This window comes from Neomonachus schauinslandi, chromosome 4, assembly GCF_002201575.2.
Source record: "Neomonachus schauinslandi chromosome 4, ASM220157v2, whole genome shotgun sequence".
NCBI lineage: Eukaryota > Metazoa > Chordata > Mammalia > Carnivora > Phocidae > Neomonachus > Neomonachus schauinslandi.
In genome coordinates, this window is record NC_058406.1 from 82,094,647 (window position 1) to 82,116,855 (window position 22,209).

The 22,209-nt window shown below is 37.7% G+C and overlaps 1 protein-coding gene across 1 annotated transcript in view; it reads right to left on the reverse strand.

Moving 5' to 3' along the window:
• The window catches only part of PLPPR5 (phospholipid phosphatase related 5), an 89,680-nt gene that overhangs the window by 40,883 nt on the left and 26,588 nt on the right, over nt 1-22,209 (reverse strand). Inside the window, exons 2-3 of the mRNA XM_021690302.1 lie at nt 6,680-6,812; nt 3,126-3,376 (exon numbers count right to left, since the gene is read on the reverse strand). Of these exons, the coding sequence (XP_021545977.1) occupies nt 3,126-3,376; nt 6,680-6,812 (384 nt within the window). The remainder of the gene's footprint in view (nt 1-3,125; nt 3,377-6,679; nt 6,813-22,209) is intronic.

The following is a 22,209-nucleotide window of genomic DNA, read 5'->3' on the forward strand; positions in this document are numbered from 1 at the left end:
CTCTCTCAAATAAATAAATAAAACCTTAAAAAAAAAAAGAAAATCCTGAATATATGGCTGTTTTCCTATTTATTTACCTACTCATCAAAATTCCGGCAAGCATTTCACAAGACTGCATTAGTTCGAAACACTCCAACATTTCTTTCTCTTTTTTTAATGTTTTATTTATTTATTCATGAAAGTCAGAGAGAGAGAGAGAGGCAGAGGCAGAGGGAGAAGCAGGCTCCCTGCCTAGCAGGGAGCCCGATGCGGGACTCGATCCTAGGACCCTGGGATCATGACCTGAGCCGAAGGCAGACGCTTAACCATCTGAGCCACCCAGGCGCCCCCACTCCAACATTTCTATTATAAAGTTTTCCCAAGGTGTCTCTAGTGAAGCTGGGAAGAAATATATATGTATACGGGTTCAAATATAACAGCAAAACCTGACTGGAATGCCTACATTTGCAGCAGGAGTTATATCCAGAGTTGCCATAGCAGCCGCCCACACTCCCACACTCATAAACGGGTGGCAGGGGAGAGAGAAAAGCAGTTAGCAGAGAACAGAATCTATTGTTAAAAAGACAGAGGTACCCTGCAATGTAATTACAAGGAGGAATCCTGACTTTTAGTCTGAACCACTGTTTAATGATAGAAGATTGCCGAGTGCTGGAGAGTTATTAAATGTTTTTTCTCTAAACATATCTACCATCTGAACCCTCGGCCGTAGCCTTTATGGATGCCGAGATTATGTGGCAGCAGGAGGAAATTTAGCTGACCATGCACACACTAGAACTAATATGATTTAATATCCCTTCTCTGGAATATTTGGAATCACTGTAGCCAGGGAAATGGGTGGTTCTATGAATCTGGACAGGTTACTTCACTTTCTGAGCGTCCTCATCTGTAAAATGGGCATAATAATACTATATACTTCAAGGAGTTTTTATAAGGATCCAGTAAATTAATACAAATACTCAATTACTACATAAATAGTAATAGCAATCAATAAAGAATAAATTTTAATACAATTAGTAATAAGTAAGTAAAAGTGAGGCACTTGATGCTTGACACACAGTAAATGCTCAATGAATGTTTGCTATAGTAATTATAATTATTATATAATTATAATATATTTTATATATAGATAAGAGTTTGCTAAAACACTTGCCAGCTGACCAGAGGCAAGACAAGATATTAAGATTTCTCCAGGACTTAAAAGCATAATGCCTTCTCCCAAAGCGATGCCTTTGAAAACACGATTTTGGCAGAACAAAAAGATCAAGTATTTATAGTACTCACACATTCACTACCATTGGCAAACCCTGGTTAGACAGCAAAACCAATCATCTATTAGTGCTAAAATAATCATGTAACAGGATTTGGGTTCAGAGAGTATTCTGGAATTTGTCTCAAGTCGTTGGCTTGATCACATATGTATATGCAGATATTTGCAATTCATCCTCGGATACAAATAACAAGGTCAGATTTAGAAGTGATGACAATGAATGAAAAGTATTTTGAGACTTCTGATTCACTCAAGTTTTAAATCTTCATTTTCAGGCTGAATGCTTCATATTCTAAGAGAGATGGGACATGTAGTGAAGCAATATAATGAATAAGAAAGAATATGCATGGATAAACAGATTTATAGCAAGTCTGTAGTGCCTTAGAATGGGAAGAAGAAAGCAAAGCTGATGGGATAAAGAAATCCGGGGAAATTGGAAGAGTGGAGTTCGGAGCACACTGGGGAAGAAGGGAGTTGTAACTGACAAACTATACAAAGTCAGAAGACAGTGGAAGAGAAAATGGATAGGATGAGATTTGATCTTTAACTCTATAAAACCTTTTTTGATGGGATTTTTAAAAGTCCAGGCTGTGAGGGACAGAATTAGCTCAGCTTGAAAACTTTAGAAATGTTAAAATGCATGTACTTATGGCCTCCAGAATTATCCTGCCATTGTGAGCGGTATGTATGGTGCTATATTTTCCCTCCTAAATTGTTGCTTATTCAGTAATTTTGTTTCCAATCTCAAGTAGAGATGTCATAGGGTATTACTGTGTATTCTCTCTGCTTTTAGAGACAAGCAGACACGACTGCATTAAGAATATCAGAAATATTTCCGTAATCAAATAGCTCCTTGAGGGTAAAAATAATTCTGAGTTTTTTTTAAGTCATCAGCAATGAACAGGTCCTGAGATCTCTAGTCAATGAGCTGGAATCAGAAGAAAGGAGCTATTAGAATCATTGGAAAGGAGAACCCTGAAAGACATTTAAAATCTGTGAACTTTTTACTGTAGGCATGGAAAAGCCTACAGAATATATTTTGGGAGTCCAGCTCCAGAACTACAAGGCAGATCCTGGTAATAGAGGGAAGGGCAGATGGCAGGAATGCTGGGTCCAGGAGCTGCCTGTCAAGGCTGCCCTTCTTTCTACCCCTGTGAAGCCGTAACGCACTCAACCATGACCATTTACTTCCACCTAGAGGTCCTGGACATCTGCGGCAGGGGTCTGGCTCTCACCACCAAAATGATGGCAAAGACTCAAGAATAAAGAAAAAAAACCATAATTTACAAGGACATTTTGGCTAGCTCTGTGCGAAAGTAGTGAAACACTAGTTGAGATATTATGATGACAACTGTTACCAATAACCAAACAAAAAAACTTTCTAAAGAAAAGACTGCCCCTTTCCCCACCTCCACCAGAGAATGTTAAAGCTTGAGTAGGCAGCTAAGAGGCCTGGATAGTTTTCTTAATTGGGCTATTACAAGATTATGGGGACTGCTACGGGACAAATTTGTTTCCATTAAGCCCTATTTAACATAAAGACAAACATATTCTCAAATAGAAATGCTAATGACTATATTCTTTAATACAACCAACTACCCACACATAATCTCATGAGAGTCAACTGACTTAATTCTATCCACAGTCCAAACAGCTATTATTAAAAATAAATTAAATGGCTAAAATATTAAATTTAATTAATAAATTAAGTTTAATAATAATAATAATTTTATTTTATTAAATTTAATTAATAAATTAAGCTGTTAATGTGACTTCCATTATGGCAGAGAAAAAGAATTTCTACATTGGGAGAATGAACAGAAAGACAGACTAAGACTGGTTAATAATCCTTACTTACTGTCAGATACATAGCTGCATAGACACTGAGAGCCGCTTCTTTGGATGGAAACGTCTTCCTTGCTCTCATGATGAGATCTGGGTTGCCCGTGCAGGCCTCTTCCCCACTGATGAACTGTGTATACTGCTGACATCCAAGCGCTGTATAGTTGGGCTTACACAGGGCAAGAAAATGTGGAGCCAGATTCCCTGTGACTACTTGCCCAGCATTGACAAAGATATCTGTAGCAAATAGCCCAAATGTATAAATACCTGAGGAAGAAAACAAACCATCGTAACTCCGTTTTGTTTTGTTTTGTTTGTATTTCAGTTTACAATAAGCCAACATCGAAATATTTTAGAAACTATAAAATAATTCATACATACATGTGGTTCCTTCCATTTCACTTCTCTCCAATTCTTTGCTTTCTGGAGTAGTGGGAGTGTTAAATTATTTAACATATCGAGCTGTCTACCACTGGCTACAGTTTATGCATGGCAGGTTTATGACATAAGATAAAAGAAGAAGATATATTCTAAGACTGTGTTTGGGTAATGCAATTTTTAAAAAGGAGACATATTTCTCTGGAGAGGGCTCAGCCTCTCACCTTCTACTAGTGTTAGCCATCTTGATTTTTCCCTATTTTGAAAATATTTTGCATCTTATAAACATAAAGCAGAGCAGGTGTCTCCCTTTGATTATGCCTCTTAAACCCATTCAGACTGATTTTAACTCTGCTGGAGGTACCAATTAGCAGTAAAATCCAATGCCATTAGTTTTCATTTAAATGTCGTGGAAAATCTTAAGAAGAATGGTTCAGATTGCTTTCTACGCTGCTTTCACAAACACATTTTAAAAAGTCACATAACGACTAGTAACTTAGTTCCACCTTATATTTTATGGTTGGACTTTATCAAATTTGGGGCAACTTCGTAAATAATAGTGCAGTCAAAATTATGACTTTTCAATTATCTTCACAGCATTAAAATTTATTCGCTTTGGTTACCGGAACGTATAAAATTAAGTATACACAGATTTTTTTTTTATGAGGAATGTGACAATTTACTCAAATTAAAAAAAAAATTTCTAAATTCAATGTCATTGGTCATTAGAACCAAAATTTATTTTTCTCCTCTATTTAGGCAAAATAAATTCCTTGGCACCATTTTCAATTAAACTGACAGATACAATCTTTGAGGATGTGGTACCAATGTGAAGGAATCTATTCTTCTTAATTTTGGGAAGTAAAATTCCATCAGGCATTTTTACATTATGCCAGGAGAAAACTTCCCAAACAGTTGGTTCATTAAAAAGTCATATGGTTCTATGATAATAATCAGATGCTTTATTTCTTAGTCATAAATTTCTGGATTGTTTGTTTGCTAAACCTTTATACATAATTATTGGCTGTTATTAGGATGTCACCAGGAAAGTTGTGCAGGATCAAATAATTTTCCAGCATCAGAAGCATGGCTATCCTTTTAATTTTTGAAATATTATATAAGATTATAAAAGGCTCAGGCACATAAACTGCACATAGCAAAACTCTATGTGTATACAATGGCAACGAAACAAAGACCTTAGTTCTTTATCTAGAAACGTTAAAAGGAAATAATGAAAAGGTCTTTCTTTACATCTTCCCAGCATTTCATGAGTCATACAAGTAAATGTTATCAAAAGCAGAAACTTAGGAGAGGGAGAGAAATGAAAGAGAATGGAGGAGCTTAATAGAACGTTCATGTACATAACCTCTGCTTCCAAACATCATGGCCCAGCACAGGAACTTAGCTGGCAAGTCTTCATCTCTACTCCCTTGAAATCTAGGCTAAGATGTACTCATTTTATTTAACCAAACCATTCTCTTTATCTGCTGTAATAAGTTTTCCTGTGTAAAATAGAGAGAAGTATTTGATAAGGATATGGAAATGTCTCTTGATACTTGTAAAGTTTCTAAATGTGCTTTTGAATTAAAATATTCAGTGCATCAGGCCCAAGGCCAATACTGTAGGTACAAAGATACTTATTAAAGTGAGATCCCATGAATGTATCCACAGTGCTGACCGCCAGGATAAAGTCCCTACAAAGAATGATGCCCTATTATGCAATAATGTTTTGCTTATAAACTTCCCATTTTAACAAACCAGAAATATCCAAATCATAATGAACAAGGGAAAAGAAACAAATCAAGCATTCGTAAATATTTCATAAAATCATATAATGAGAAACATACACAGATTTAAAACATGCTTTATTTTGTGCCATATATTCTTTAGAAATATGTGTGCAAATGCAAAAAAATATCTACTTAAGTAGGCATAATAAAATTTGCTTTAACAGTATTTTGGAAAGTGTCAATTTTATCATTTTTAGTTTTGAGTATATTATTGCTTATTTTGTTATTAAATGACTCATGCAAAGATAATGAGTCAAGAACACAGTATTGATGCATGTAAAAAATAGCTTTTTAAAGTTTCATATAAAAGTTGTCATCACTTCAACAGTATAAAAGAGGGCTTTGGAGATGCATAAATTGATGGCAATAAAAAGAACAGTCTTAGATATGGAGACCTTTTGTCTTTAGAGAGATTCAAAGGCAAGATAACATTTGATTAATCTTTAAGTGGATTTATATATAGATTAGGTGATCTATGCATAGTATCTCTAAAGTCTTCATCTTGATCCCACCGATATGAGAAATATATTGAAGGGTACAGGACCTTAATCTCAATCTAAATACAGATAAAAATTTATCTTAAATTTTATTTAGCATATACAGACATACTTTTTTAGCTGGTAAATACTGGAAATGATAATTTATATTAAACTTTATTGTGTCCACTTAAAAAATTTGTCTTGGCCAAGTTTCTACTGAATTGAAATGATTTGCAATAATTCATCAATGCTTACATGTATTAGTGCTAGAATTTCAGACTGAAGGCTCAAGTATCAGTAAATCTTTTTCGAAAATTAAACATAATATAATAAAAAAATAAAAAAATTTAAAAAAAATTTTTAAATTTAATTCCAGTATAGTTAACGTACAATGTTATGTTAGTTTCAGGTGTACAATATAATAATAGTAAATCTTTTCCTCTAATAAAATCACTAATACCTTTTTGTTCACATTAAAAAAAAAGCTCAGAGGTAGTGCATGGAGAGCTACATCTGATAATTAACAAACACAACATATCTTTTCTTTGCCAAGCTATTTTTCTTGTCTTTCATGATGTTCAACAATCTAACTAGATTATCATTTCTCCCCAAGCATTGTTTCTGAAATTTCATAAACACAGTAAATCATTTCTTCTAATTATATAATTTTTAGTTTCTTAAAGAATATTAAACATCCAAGTGTGATATTCTTTTTTTTTTTCTTAAAATAATATGGAAATTACATCTGAGGTGGAGCCATATAAGAGAAAGTAGTATGCACTGTTATTTTTAAAACCAAACAGACATTTCAAATAAAATATAATCCAATATTTGCATAGAGTTAAAATGCTGATCATTTTAAGGGTTAGCTTATACATAAACATGGTTTCAGCAACAATAAAAATAATTCAATGAACACATACCCAAAAATCGTACAGTTCGCCGCACCAGTGGGTTTATATAGCAACAATCTCCAGTTAAAATAGTTTTCTCCTGGTTTTCAAAATCCCGTGTGGCCAGTTGTAGACAAAACACTGCAGTTTCTCCAACTATTATCTTGAAAGAAAATAAAAGGTTAAAGAACATTAGAATTTAAGCAGTATAAATGCAGAATAATTTTATTTTTTAAAAAATGCAAGAAAGTAACTCCTTTGAGTGGTAACAATCTCAATCTAAAACTGAATCATATTTGCTTAACTAAACCCTTTTATTAGAACATTATCCCTATGTATACAACCCATATTTCTCTCAATTCAAGGGAGTATTAAACTGATAAATTATGAATACAAATGTACCATACCATTTTTGTTTTCTGAAAGACTTCATTCAAAAAAAATTTACAAAGGATCTTTAAGGACACACATATTTATTTTTGGTATGTAACTGAATTCCACGTTTTATTTTTAAGTGATTATGTCTTGCTTAAATTTGACATTTCACAGAAATCAGAACAATTTTCTATGAAAATATTCTAGAAAGGATCAGATAAAGACATCCTAAAGTCAAATTATATTAATACTTCCATAACAAGAAACAAAATCAATTCCCATGTATTTGGCCTTGAGATTATCCTTCGCCAAAATCTCATTATTCTATTCTGAGACAGTATTAAAAGTTGTAGTCATTAATATATTCTTTATATTTTGGTATACATATGTCATTTTAATCTTCATAAAAAATGAAACAGAAAATATTATCATACTTCTTTTATAATTGAAAAAAAAACAAGACTTGAAGCTCAAATGAATTGCCCAAAGCCACAGAGCCAGTAAGGAGAAAAATTAGATTCTGGTACAGATTCTTTGCTCTACTATGCTGATTTACTAAAGGACCTGCCTATTTTCCCTTGGTGTTTATACCATTTTCAGTGGTTTTCATACATGGCCTTTAAAATCACCCAGCAAGGTATTAGGGCATGTGTTAATATTCCTCCATGAACGAGAAAATGAAGGCTTAGGGAGGTTAAAAAATTTGCTCCCCATCAAGCCAGTCAGAAGCCAACCAGAAATTGCTGACTCAGCCCCAGATCTTTTGACTCTATTTAATACCATGATCAACACTAGAAATATGATTAAGAGAAAAGAAATGGAGCAAATGTTATGTTGCCTAATTTGTCATTATTAAGGTTAGTTTCCAGTACATCTTGTCTAGGTTAAGTAACATACTATACAGAGAGTCCCTAACATTGCCTGGAAAAATGTTTTTGGGGTCTTGATGAAAGGTAGTATCTGTAATTACAGGATACTTAAAATTATAAGTGGGAGATACAGAAGTTCATAGGAGATTGTTTGGCCTAGTTCTACTCCAATATGAGTAACAGATTATAGAGCATTTCTTAATTTTTATTCTTTCTAACTTTTCCTCTTTTCTTACTGTATCTCTTCTTCCAAGGAGGTCAGGGTTCAAGGTTAAACCAGTAGATGCTGAGCTGAATTATATTAAAGGAATCCAATCTTGCCTCTCTGGTAAGACTGGATTGAATTAGGAAAGGCTGGCATTTATAGCCTCCCAAATCCTCTTGAAATTTTTAACTTTGGTAAAGTAGAGCAGGTGGGTGATGAAACAGTTCATCTGGCCTGAAGAGGCACAAGAGGTATTTTCTATGGGTTCATCAGTTGCCACCAGGGCCCTAGTAGAAGCTGACAAATAGATAAGCTGTGTGCCTGACATCTTCTTATCTTCCTTTCTGAATCACTCTTATGCTGCTCTTTGGAAGAAGTTGCTTTCTGAATTTTCAGTTTCAACTTCTTCCACGTCTGTTTTGCCCTACAATGTTCCAAATTCTAAAAATCTTTCACCTACTCCACATCATGAGCTGCCTGGCTCCTGGCCTGATTCTGCCCTCCCAAGCCTTCTCTCCTCCAGAGCATGTACCAGGGGGTCTCTACCCCCAGGCTGGCTCCACCCCCTTGTCCCTGGCCCTACCCCCAACTCCGTCTGTTAATCCACGATACACAAAATTCCTCTGAATGTAACAGATACCCAATAGTTCTTACTAAATGTATGTGTGAATTCCATCCTTATTAGATCTGAAGGTCTCAGTCAGCCTCTGACCTTCTGCCTGACTCCTAATAATCAACTTCTGCCTTGTTCCTGTGATGAAGGCTCTACCTTACACCCTAGTTCCTTCCTATAACCAGATCCTGGATGCTCGTCCCTGACTTGATAACGCGTTTGGTTACCAGGTTCCTACCAGGCAAAGACCTGCCTTGTCCAGGCCCCTCTTCCTAGGGCTCTGCTTCTGTTTTCCTAATGCTAACCTCTTGCCTGGCTGTGTGTCAGCACATTGCACATTTCTGAATTCCCTATTTGTGTCTTCAGCCTATCTGCTGAAACACTGTCTCAATCAATACTCTTTGGCTGCTACTAAAAGAAACTCTCTCAAACTGGATTAAGCAAAACTGGGAATTTATTCTAGGGTTTGGAGTGTTATCTCAGAACTTGGGGGATGGGGCTCAGGATCAAGTCCAGGAATGGAAATTCCTCAGGAGTCCGGGCAACTACTCTCTCCGTCTCACTCCCTGTCTCTGGAATTACACTGCCTCTCAGCTCTTCTCTGAATGCCTGACTCATTCTTGTCTTTCTGCAAACCAGTTCTCCTGCTTCTTAGCGTACACGATTGCCCCAACAGTTTCCAAGAGCCCTATTTTGAACATGTCAGCTCAGTTCAGGGAAAGTTCAACTAATTAGATTTACTGCATCCCAACTCCAAATTCCCAGGGGGTTCAGCTGGGGACAGGTGTCTCTTCTGGTCCAATTCACCAAAGTTAAGAAGGTGTGTCATGGTGCATGAAAACTGCCTCTCTGGGCAGAAAGCTTAGTTCTCAACAAAAGGGAGTTGCAGTGATGTCTACTTCAACTCTCATCCATCCCATCCTGCTGGATTTCCCCCCTCCCCCACAATGCTAGTTCTTTCTCTAGACTAGCCCTTTCTACCACGTTCTCTGGATATAGTGTTCTGTGTGCCTACTGGGACTTTATCTCAACAAATGTAGGTGCCTAGACCCTAGTGTCCGCTTTTCTCTCGTGGGTGTGTCTACTTCACTTACTTTATTTCTGTCCCCCCTCACTATGATATCTGTGGAACTCTTCATCCAAATTGTACTCTCCCTTAACCTCTCCACCCATCCCAATTTCCTAAGTTCAAACTCCCATTGTTTATTACCATCAGCAGATTCATGTAATGAAAATAAAACAATTTTTATTATGATGAATACTTAAATACCTTCTGAGTTAAGGACTCCATGTTGGGCATTGCTGTTTAAAGAAAGCTTTATAACCTAGTTGGGTGGACACAAATGAAATAAGGAATAATGGCAGGAGTCTGAGTTTTAACTGGTTTGGACAATAACTGCCAGTAGCACATTTGGAAAGAAATGCTACTGAGTCACTGGAAGCATCTGTGGTTGAAGTGAGATGGGCCATTCAGATTCTCCTGCTGCAGGGAGGCTTTCCAGCTCACATGCCCAGCTGCTATTCCACTGGGACCGTACTTCCTGTGGGTTCCTTCTAGCAAATGACTAACTAAGCATGGTGGGGGTACCCAGGAAAGCCTGTTCCCCTGAGATGTGAGATACCTCAGATTGGCAATTTTGATTTGAAAACTGCCAATCAGCCTGGCCAAGTCTTTCTTGAAACTGCGTTGTTATCTGAGGGGCTTGCTACCCAATTTCCCTACCTTCCTCCTCTCCTTGACAGAGGTCACACCTCCATCATAGTCTGAGGCCTCTCCTAGCCTTCTCTGGCCCAGCCCTCCCCAAACTTTTATCTTCTACAGGTGTTTCTCTTGATAAATCTCTTGTACATCTAATCACATTTTGTACCTGCTTCTAGGAGAATTCAAAGTAACACAGCATCAAAGAAAGGGTGTGATCCTGATTACTCTTAGAGAAAGGGTAGATAGATGTGATCAGATAGATGAAGAGGGTTTAGATATAGACCTTACTAGGAAGGTAACATTGGAAGAGGAGTTGGAGGTAGACCCTCCTTCTGGTAGCTCTCAACATGACCTGAACAGAAGCTAAAGTAGAGTGAGTTTGCCTTGGAGGCAAAAGCTCTCGTCAGCGAATTACAAACCTAAATTCTATGTTCCTGGTATTTTATTTTGGTTCTTCTCTTCTTGTCCTGTCAGAGGTCTCCCTGGAGGACTTTATTCTCCCAAAGGTATTACAACCCCTGCTACTCTAAGGAATCCTAGCTTTTTCTCTCTTCTCTGACCTCCAGATGCAGGCCCCCAACCACCTATTAAATGACAACATCTCAACATGCTCAGATTTGCATATTGAAGTCCTCAGAGCATTCCCACCCAAAAGGAAATTCATCTCTCCTACCCTAAGCCTCCTGCCCCTCCATGTCACCATCTCAGTTAACCTGCCATCCTCCACTCAGACACTCAGGCTAGAACTCTCACACCATTACACACCATGCTGACACCTCTGTCCCCCTCATCTGCCTCTCTCCAGCAATTGCTAACTCCTGTTCTTTTACATCTTAATTATATTTCAAATATGACCATTTTTTCTCTGGCCTTCAAGCCATCTACTGCCAGATTGATACATTGAAAACAAATGTGTGCAATCCAAATTTTCTATTTATAATTTTCAGTGTGTCTTCACAACCAATGGGATAACAGGAATTGTCATAAAAGATGGTTTATAGCTGAGCCTAAACCCACCTTTTTCAGCTTCTGCAACTCTTACAACAGCCTCCATACATGCTATGTTCTAGCCACAGCTAGACATTTAAATTCTTCCAACATACCAGGCATTTCCATATATCCAGGCTTTTATACTTGGCCCATCACTTAGTATAGCTTGGTAGGCAAGGCATAGTTCTGTGCTTGAGATGTAATTTAAATATTGCCTATTCCTTACGTCTATTCCTGGTGCAACCCATCCCTTCTTCTCTGTGTTCCAGTAGCGCTTTGTACATTTACTGTGGTACTTTCCTCATGATTTTGTAACTATCAGCAACATCAGTCCCTTCCGCTCAATTGCGAGCTTCTCCAAAGCAGGGACTGTATAATGTTTATCTTTATACTTCCATATTAAAGCACAGTTCCTGGCAATAAATGTGAATGGCTGTATGCATGAATGAAATCCAGTTCAATCTGCCCATTTTATAGATAAGGACACCTTATCCAGAGAGAAATAGAGACGTTAAACATGCCTGAGTCACACAGTTACTGGCACAGCCAGAATCTGAATCTGAGTTCAGAGCTGTTTTGACCATAGCTTCTGCCTAGAAACTTGTAAGCTTTTCCTCCAACTTTTCCAGGTTAAGCCAGCTCACCCCCCACAGCCCCCCAGCTCCCTATTCACACTTCCCAACATTCAGGTTACACCCTGGAGCTCCACCACATTCCTAGCATTTCTACAGTTTTAAGGGAACAGTGTTAGGGCACAAAGCATAAGGTCATAAATGGGACCTCTACAATCCTGGGGTCTCCGGGAGTGAAAGAACTGAGTTTCAAAAGCTACTTTCCTAAACCTTTTGACATACATGCCAAACTTCCAACAAACACCAAAGGAGATTTGCACCACCCTTTCTAACTCTGCTGTTATTTCTCTGAGATCCCGTTTTCAATGACATTTCTTCATGTTTCCTCTGCATACTCTTGGTTCTTATGTGGAATCGAAGACGTGGTGGATTGGTTATTTTCTCACCATCATCAAGAAGAAGTTCTTAATCTGGAATCACTGGCTGCCACTTTCATTCAATTCCCAAAGCAGCCCTTGGGTAAAGAGCATAACTGATTTGCTTTCTTCCTTGGGAGTGGGAGAGGGGGAAACATGACATGTACAGTGCATGGAATCCAGAGACAGGGATACTTAAAACCTTGTCACTTTGTAGTTCTCCTTGATAACATCTTCTTTCTTCTGTGAACTAATAAATGAAACCTGTTTCCAGAGACAGTTGAGGTGAGGAGCCGTGTTAACTGAGGTGGGCTGAGAAGGAACATGACCCCTCCTTCTGCCTGCCTCTAGCCCCCAGCTGTCTACAGAAAGCACAGTGAGAAGGGAGTGGAACATGAGGAAGAAGAATGCCTGTGGCCCCAGTGAGGTGAATCCACCACTGGCTTCTCATGGATCAGCTGTTCATAGCTCCTCTACCTTAGCAAAAGCTTTTTATTCACTGGGATATTAAAAAAAGAGAGAGAGAGAGACTCTACTGGAAGAGAAAGTGTAAGTTGGCACAGTAAGTACATAGGAGTCGACCCTCACTTCATTTCTTGCATCTGCCTTCCAGTTCCCTTCATCTGGACTCATTAACTCATCCCACCCCGACTCTTCCTCTGCCAATAAAGGAGAAAGCCCTTGCCCGATCCTCAGTTCTATAGGAAGCTCTTAAGCAACCCCTGTGGAAGGTTGGTGGTGTCTATTCATGGTCCATGTAAATCTGATATGGAATGTGATGATACCATTGAAGGGCTCAGAAGCTGGTACTGAAGGGCCCTCATCTTTTTACCTACCCAGCCAGGGTTGTGTCTGAGCAACTGTGCTGTTCTTTGAGTCACAGTCCCTTTCTAACTGCAACCTGACAGTCTATGTTCTTGGAGGCAAGACCTGTGTTCCTGAACCTCAACCCGCCGGGTAAACAGAAGCCTTACATTCCACAGATCTCCCCAAGCTGGAGTACCATATTTCTTTTATACCCCATCCTCTGATGGAGTGACTCCATTATTCTTTATTGAACTCAGTGTTGACATTATGAAGTCCTCTGACCCCTACCTTGCTTATGAAGTTGGACCTACACACACCCCCTTTGCTAAATGACCTATCCATATCTCTATCCCATCTTTGAGAATAGAACCGGTAGTGGTCCTATATCTTATCTATTACCCTGTTTGGTAGTGACTAAAAAACCCCATCTTGCCAATGAATAGCAACCTACAAAAGTGCAGGTGCAAATCATAAATCCCCAAATATAAATGTTTAAATGTTTGTTATAAGTGCATAATGTTGCTCTTATACCTCAATTCCCAGAGGCTGACCCTCTAGTATCTATATTCCTTAACGACAAAATACTGAAGTAAGTTTTCTCAGGAAGATGCAATCACTGTAGACTTTCATCAAATGCCAAACTCCAAACAGCTTTGTGTTTTTATTTATAAAGACCTGATTAGAAATTCCTCTCTCTTTCAACTGGTGATGATTCAAAGATATCCATGCATCATTGGTTTGAAATTGGTACAAGAAAACCATTTCAGATGTAATGCAGCAGTAGAGGTCATGCAATCATTGTGATAGTACTTCACCTGTCTCATACACTTCAGATATATGTGAAATAATATCTGAAAAGCAACTTTATCCATAAAGGTCATGACACAGACTTAAAATTTAAAATGTAGGAAAGCATTGGGTTTATATTTAGGTTCCTATCAAACACACTGTGCCTTCTTGGTTATTATACAGGCATGTATATAGAGAGAGCTCATTTCCCATCATCAATTTCAAGCTAGCCAAAGAAGGTTCTAAGCTATACCAAGAGGTAAAAAGATACACGGGGTACTATCTCATTAACTTTGTGTCATGATATGAGAAATTAAGGTTACTTCAGTGTCTATATGTATTCCAGCACTTTTGCTAATTAAGGTGTTGCTAAATTCTTGAAACATAGTTTCTGAGTGGAATTGAGGTTAGGAGACAGAATTCAATGAATTCAGGAGAATTACTGAAGAAGTAATATAGTTAGTGATAAACAGTAATGTAGTTAGTTATCCCTCCCAGCAGGTGAGAAAACTATGGTTATGTTTTGCTATAAGTGTATATATTTCATAACTTGACCACAAAAACTTGTGTCCTCACTTTCATATTATAAAGTTGCCTTGGGAAGTGGCTACCTAGTCCGGACCTGCATGCCTGGTGCTAGGTGGTGACTTACACCAAAGGAACATCAGGTTCAATGATGTGTGTCAGTTTCAGACCAGGAGGAAAAATCATGTGTATCTTCTCCATGCTCTCTCCCCATCTGCTGTCTGGAAGCAGAGAGTTCTCTGGGCCCAGGAGTTGTTGGTGCCATAACACAGAAGGAGTCAAAGTCCCTCAGTCAGTAGTCCTGCACTAGACTGTCACATGAGTGGGAGATAAACTCTAACGTTTGAAGTCAGTGAGATGTGGGGCTTTATTTAACAGCAGTGAGAACTTGCTAATTTCTATATTCTATAAAAAAAAATTTCTATTTTTTTTCAATAAAGAGGGAGTGAGTCTCAGGCTCAGTGTTCAGCAGAAAATAATATCTGGTTAGAATTGAAAAACACTGGCTTTCAGTATATTCATTTTATGGTTAGCTTCTATTACCAATTCATATTTGTATTTCATTTATGGTAATACTATGTTTCCTTTTTACAATTTGTTAGTAAAGTGGATTAATTTAAAGAAAAAATAAGTGATAGTTGAGGTGGTATGTAGCTATGAGAGAAATCATGAAGCTGATACCCTGAGAGGCAAATTTGGGAAATATTTAACATTTAACAAAAGCTAACTCAAAGCTTCTGCACATCAAAAAACCCAATAGGCTAACAAAATGAAAAGGCAACCTATCAAATGGGAGAAAAATCTATGCAAATCATGTATCTGATAAGGGTTTAATATCTGAAATATATGAAGAACTCATATATTTCAACAGCAAACAAAACAAGAAAAATATTGAAAATGGACAAAGGAACTGACTGGACAGTTTTCCAAAGAAGACATACAAATGGCCAACAGTCACATGAAATGGTGCTCAACATCACTCATCATGAGGGAAATGCAAATCAAAACCACAATGAGATATCACCTTCACACCTGTTAGAATGGTTATGATCAAAAAGACAAGAGATAATACATGTTGGTGAGGATGTGGAGAAAAGGAACCCTTGGGCACTGTTGGTGGGGATGCAAACTGGTGCAGCCACTATGGAAAACAGTGTGGAGGTTCCTCAAAAAATTAAAACTAGAACTACCATGTGAGTCAGCAATCCTGCTTCTGGGTGTATATCCAAAGGAAGTGAAAGTAGGCTCTCAAAGAGATATCTGCACTCCAATGTTCATTGCAGCATTATTCACAATAGCTATGAAGTGGAAACAATGTAAGTGTCTGTCTGTGGATAAATGCATAAAGAAGACGTGGTATATACAATAGAATACTATTCAGTCACAAGAAAGAAGAAAATCCTGCTGTTTGCTACAACCTGGATGAACCTTGAGGCATTTTGCTAAATAAATAAATCAGGCCAAGAAAGACATATATTGCATGGTATCACTTACATGTGAAATCAAAGAAAGAAAGAAAGAAAGAAAGAAAGAAAGAAAGAAAGAAAGAAAGAAAGAAAGAAAGAAAGAAAGAAAGAAAGAAAGAAAGAAAAGTCGAACTCATAGAAATAGAGAGAAGAATGGTGGTTACTAGGGGGCTGGGGGTTGGGAGGAAATAGGAAGATACTGCTCGGGGTGCCTGGGTGGCTCAGTGGGTTAAGTGTCCAAGTCTTGATTTCAGCTCAGGTCATGATCTCTGCGGTCCTGGGATCTGGCCCTGAGTCAGGATCCCTGCTCAGTGGGGTATGCTTGTCCCTCTCCCTCTGCTCCTACCCTCCCCCCAACCCAGCTCCTGTGCTCTCTCTCAAATAAATAGATAAATCTTAAAAAAAAAAAGGAAAGAAAGATACTGGTCAAAGGGCAGAAACGTCCAGTTATGAGATTAACAAGTTCTGAGGATCTAATGTACAGTATGGTGATTACAGCTAATAATACTGTACTGTATACTTAAATGTTGCTACAAGAGTAGATCTTAAATGTTCTCACCACACACACACACACACACACACAAAGGGTAATTATGTGAGAGGACAGAGGTCTTAGCTAATGCTATGATGTTAATCATTTTGCAATATATAAATTTATCAAATCAACACATTGTACACCTTAAACTTATGTAATATGTCATTATATCTCTATAAATCTGGGGAGAAAAAACATTGAAAAGAAAACTAACTTAATGGCATAATTTCTAGTATTAGGGATTATTCTAAGTCCTTTGCAAATACTTACCAATTTAATCTCCAAAACAGCCATATGAGGTAAGTATTGTTATTAAAATCCAGCTACAGATGAAGAAAATAAGGCACAGATGAAGTGAACTACCTAGGGTTGGGTGTGGAGTGAAGAGGCAGCATCTGAACCCAAGGCAGTTCATTTTCAGAACCCATGCTCTTAATCTGCACATGGTAGCAGTGGTGGTGAGGACTGCGGGTAGGTGGAACCCAGAAGGCCCCCATATCCTAGGGGGTGGGACAGTTTTAGTGAAGCAGTGGGTCCAAAGGCAGCTTACATAGGAGGAAATGAGGACAGGGACTGGATTTGGTCCTTTGAGTGAAGGTTTGCAGTCTTTAGGATACTCCTGTTAAAACGCACAAGCAAGGGATAACAAACACATGAAGCTGTTATCCCCACCACTGGGCGGGACAAGCTTATTAAGTCATTTTTTTAATTGTGAAGCCAGAGGATAGTTACATGGCAGTTTTCAGAGTGCTCTCTGGACAGTGGTTTTCAGATGTGGTCCCCAGACCAGCAGCGCTGGCAGCACCTTGAAACTTGAGGGAACTGGCAAGCCTCGCTCCATACCTACTGTTTCAGAAGTTCTGGGTGGGAGGTCCAACCGTTTGTGTTTTAATAAGGGACCCCCCCCCCAAGCTCTGTACAGGATATTTTGAGGGGTCTAAAAGTCCTGATTACCACACGTTTTAAATTTTTCAGAGATATTTTTAAAAGAATTTCTACATACTGATTTGAACAAATCATGATTACATATTTGTACTGTGCAAAGAGCTATTCTAAGCATTGTAGTGTCTAGAATGGGATTCTAGGTGGGGTTCTAGAAGGCAAGGTTCAATGAAACCTAAAATAAAAAGAAACCCGAAGCTCTTGCTTTTCACATGTTTTAAGTGAGACTTGGAGAGATGAAGCATCCCGACAAGCCACTCACTCCTCAGCACTTCTACTGCACTTCTCACTCTGGCTGGAATGCAGGAGGCGACAGAGAAACTTACAATATAGCTGCCAACACAGACATACTCACTAACTATATTAGTGAATGAATAAAGAAGAGAGAAGATGAGGAGTCAGTGCTGACTGAGGACCGAACACGCAAGTGACCAAACGTGGTGTTCCTTTCTGGAACACTCTTACAGAAAGGGATACAGTCTTCTTCAACCCCATCTAAGCAGCGTGGTCAATATTAAAACCCTCCAGAGCCTGAGGCTCTGGCTGGAGCACAGCATGGAGAAGTACTACCTGGAATTTTTTTTTTCTCCAAACACTGGAAAGGCATACTTGCCTCTCCAAAGTAGTAGAATATGAACATTTGCCTCAGCGTCTGCATCTATAAAATGAGGATAATAGAAATAATGCCACCATAGGCTGTTGTAAGACTTAAATGAGTTACCTGCTATAAAATTCTTAGGAGCTAGCACAGGGTAAGCACTGTGAAAATTTTAGCTTTGAGTAGATGACCTTGAAGGTTCTGTCCAACTCAGATCTGTGATGGGTTAGTGCTCACGGTAAGGACATCTGGGATGCTTGGAAAAGGTAATAGAATAGTTTGACACATTGGGATAATGTGAAAGTCCTGACACTAATCTTGCAGTGTATGTGTGTGTGCATGTGTGTGTGGCTGGGGGTAAGGGGGTGGGGGGCAAGTGGCATGATCATAGAGAAAAAGAAAGCATGGTCTGCCTAACAACAAGGCACAGATTTACACTATGCACATTCTTTCTTTTTTAATGATAAGAAGTTTATGAAAACCATTACAAAACTCCTTTCCTAGTTAATTAAATTTTACATGATCTTTATATTTGCCCAACCATTCACATAAATGTAGTGAACAGAAGCTATAAGAAAAATGAATTATGAGAGCACTATAATTCAAAGTCATTTTGCATACTTGTAGTTTAAAAAAAATTTAATATATAAGGTCAAAATCTTCACGTTCACAAATCTACTGTAGGCCAATACCGCTATAATGTACCTGCCGTTCCTCAAAAGAACTAATTCATAATTAATAAAAACTGGTATACAGTTCATTGGCTTGCTTTCCTGCTCTTCCAAAATACATGTTCAAACTAATTCCCCCTGTTCTTTATCAACAATTTTTAAAAAGCATGATAAAACTTAAATATTCTTTGGGAACGTGAGATAATGGGGTTTTTAGACATAAGTCTTTGAAGCACAAGCAATAATTAAATGTCACTAAGTCAGTGCTTCCAAAACTATGTTCAGCAGGATGTTAAGTGGGTTTGGGGGAGGGGAGATATTCCTGGCCCCCCAAAAAAAAAAATCAGCTAAAAGCTACAAACTCTAATCCTTCCCAAAGATGCACAGTGCATATTAGTACATTAAGATTCATATTTTCTAGCTGCCCCTTGATGGCATTCCTTCACTGTCTTCATTTTATAGATGAGGACACTAAGGCACAGAGAGATTATATGACTTACCTAAGGTCATTTAGCTACTAAGTTATAAAGTCAGGATTCAACTCCATGCCATCCAGTTCTAGAGTTGAACTTGACATTATAATATTTTTTTAAATTTTGCTTTATTTTAAGAAACATCTGGCCATCAAAGCTTTCTTCTTTGAACTTCTGCATTTAAGAGGGTAATTTCCTCCCAAATAGCTTTCCTAAATGACCAAAAGCATGACAATCTGTTAACAAAACTGTTAGCTTTATGGCCCATTGTTTCCCAAACTTACTTGATTTTAGAAATCTTTTCTAGGGACAATCCTAAATATTTGGTAAAGCTGGTATCCCAGAAACCATTGAAATAGGGAGAGTCAATAAAAGCAAGTCTTCCTTTTTAGAAGAAAGAAATTCACATTTAGGAAGGATTAGCTAGTATAGTTATTTATGATAACTGAATAAAAGAATTTGGGCTCTTCAGAAAGAAAAAGGAAAGGTGAGAAAGGCTAACTTTATAAAGTGACAACAAACTCATTCACCACTTCCCTGGTTATTAGGAAGAGGAGAAATAATACTTCAAACAAAAGAGAACAAGTATTAATTCACACAACGAGAGTGGAATGTATTATTCTAAACAGTGACACAGGTGGGAAATAAAAAGGCACTTAAGTAGCACTTTGAGATGTTGCTTGTGCAGCACAAAGTGGCCAGGGAACGAGAGTGGGATTTACCTGACCTTTCCGATCTAAGAATCACATTCCTTTCCTCCAGTACAGAAGAGTCATACTTTTCCCCACTGGACCTCCCTGGGGTGTCTGCTGGCTGCTGAGTCTGGGGAGAATTGTCAAAGGACCTGAGTTGGTGTAGCAGCTCTTCATAATTGCCTTATAGCGGATAGTAATTCTACCTCTTTTTTTTCCTTCCTATCTTTTTTTTTTTTTAAATGTTTATTTTCTTGCTAGTTCAGAAAATCTAGACTGCTGTATGGTTGAGATTTCTTCTGTATGGTTGAGATTTCTTCTGTATCAAAATATAAGTTTCTGTTGTACAACAGGACTGAATTATTAGTGGTCCCCTTCAAGTGCCTCACCCGCGTTAAGGGAATATGCACTCGACAGAAGACAATGTGATACTCTGGGTAACACTCCTTTTCATGGAAATAGGCTTTTGAGGTGACAGCTCTGCCTGGGAAAGCAGAAATAGTATTCCTTGCAATTTCCAATTCATCATACAGATCTTTCCCTGGAGGCCATCTTCTTCCGGTTTTCTTGGCTTTCATTTCTCTCATCTTTAAACAGACTGCCAGAACAAATGTCTTTTAAGGCCATTCATTTTTACTGGAAAAAAAAATGACTAGACATTTGAAGGACTTTATTTTTAAAACACTTTCACAGAAAGAGGAAATGTTGATTACATAGGAAATCCTTATACTTTACTAAGCCATTAAAAATGTTTGATGAGAACGCACAAAGAAAAGCATGATTGAGACCCAAAAATAAATGAATGAGATGAATCTGGGAACACAAACTCATTTTGCAGTCTGGTCGCATTTTTTTTGGTATGAGTGCAACTTTCCAGCTTACTGCTCCTGGTGTATTAGGAAAAGGTATAATTATAATTTAAATGTGAAACCCTAATAGCTCTGGTTCAGCGGAATTTATTAAGCAAGCCAATTTAAGGGTTTCCAGTATATAAGGGGAAGTACCTTTTAGAAAACTGATTACTTATGATCTCCAATGCCCTTAATTTAAGCTTACAAAACACACGTTATTTATTATATAAATTCATAAATATCTTCCCTTTGTTGTCATTTTTTAAAGTGACATATAGCACTTACATTGGCCCAGCTGCTGTTCTAAATACTTTACATATACTAATTTGATTTGGTCTTCACAACTGCCCTATGACGGAGGTATTTTTATTCCTTCTTACAGATAAGGAAACTGAGGCACAAAGAAGTTGAGTAATTTCCCCAAGGTCCCACAACTAGTAAATGAGAGACCTGAGATTCAAACCTAAGCAGTGTGACTCCAACTTTAATATTATATTTATCATCAAAGATTTCTTCAGGAATGGAGTCAAAATGCTTTATGAAACACCTATTAACTCACTTTATCACCCAATGTCAACCTTGACATTATAATATTTTATTAGTTTGCTTTATTTTAGGAAGAAAAGTCTAGCAGTTAAAAGCCTTTTTATCTGAACTTCTGTACTTAGGAATATAATTTCCCCCAACATGCTTTTCTACATAAAGCACAAATATGGAAATCTGTTCTTTAAAAAAAAAAAACAGCTAGATAAATAAAGTTTATAGATAAGACACTCCAAAAAACAATAACATTTATTCAAACAAAGAGTAAAGGACAGAGTTTATATGGGTTGGCAGAGTGCAGTCGGGCTGGGAATATTAATTTTCTAAATGTGTCCCCAACCTGCAGCAACTTATTTTTAGAAGCAGCCTGTTACCTCAAAATATTATTTGGAAGGCCTGGTGATGGGGGAGTTTGGTGGGACGTTCAGATAATATTAACAAGAAGTTCATTTTAAGAAAGATAAAATTTTGAAGAAAAGTTATAGATTTATGTTATTTCTCAAAAGCATAATGATTAAATATTCATTTGCAAAAGTTGAATAGAATAGTAGAAGCCTATAGAACTGATGTGAAAGCCTTTCTATTGATCTAAATTATTAAGGAGGGAAGGAAGTATGACTTTGAAGTCCGCTATCTCTTCCATATATAACTTACTCAGTTTCTATGTGATTTTCCCACCACCACTCCTTGCAAGATTCAGATTAGCTTTCACAGGTATTTGAACATGCAGGTGAACAACTGCCCTCAGGTAAGGCTGACTCTGACTTTGACACTTAGAAGGAGTTCAATCTTATCCAGCCCCTTCATCCTTTAGAAAATTTGTTCAGATGTCCAAACCATGCATAATCTTAGATTCTGCTTCTCTATTGAGTCCTGTTGTGGGCTGTCAAAATATTTAGAGTCATCACATCTCAGCAGTTAACAAG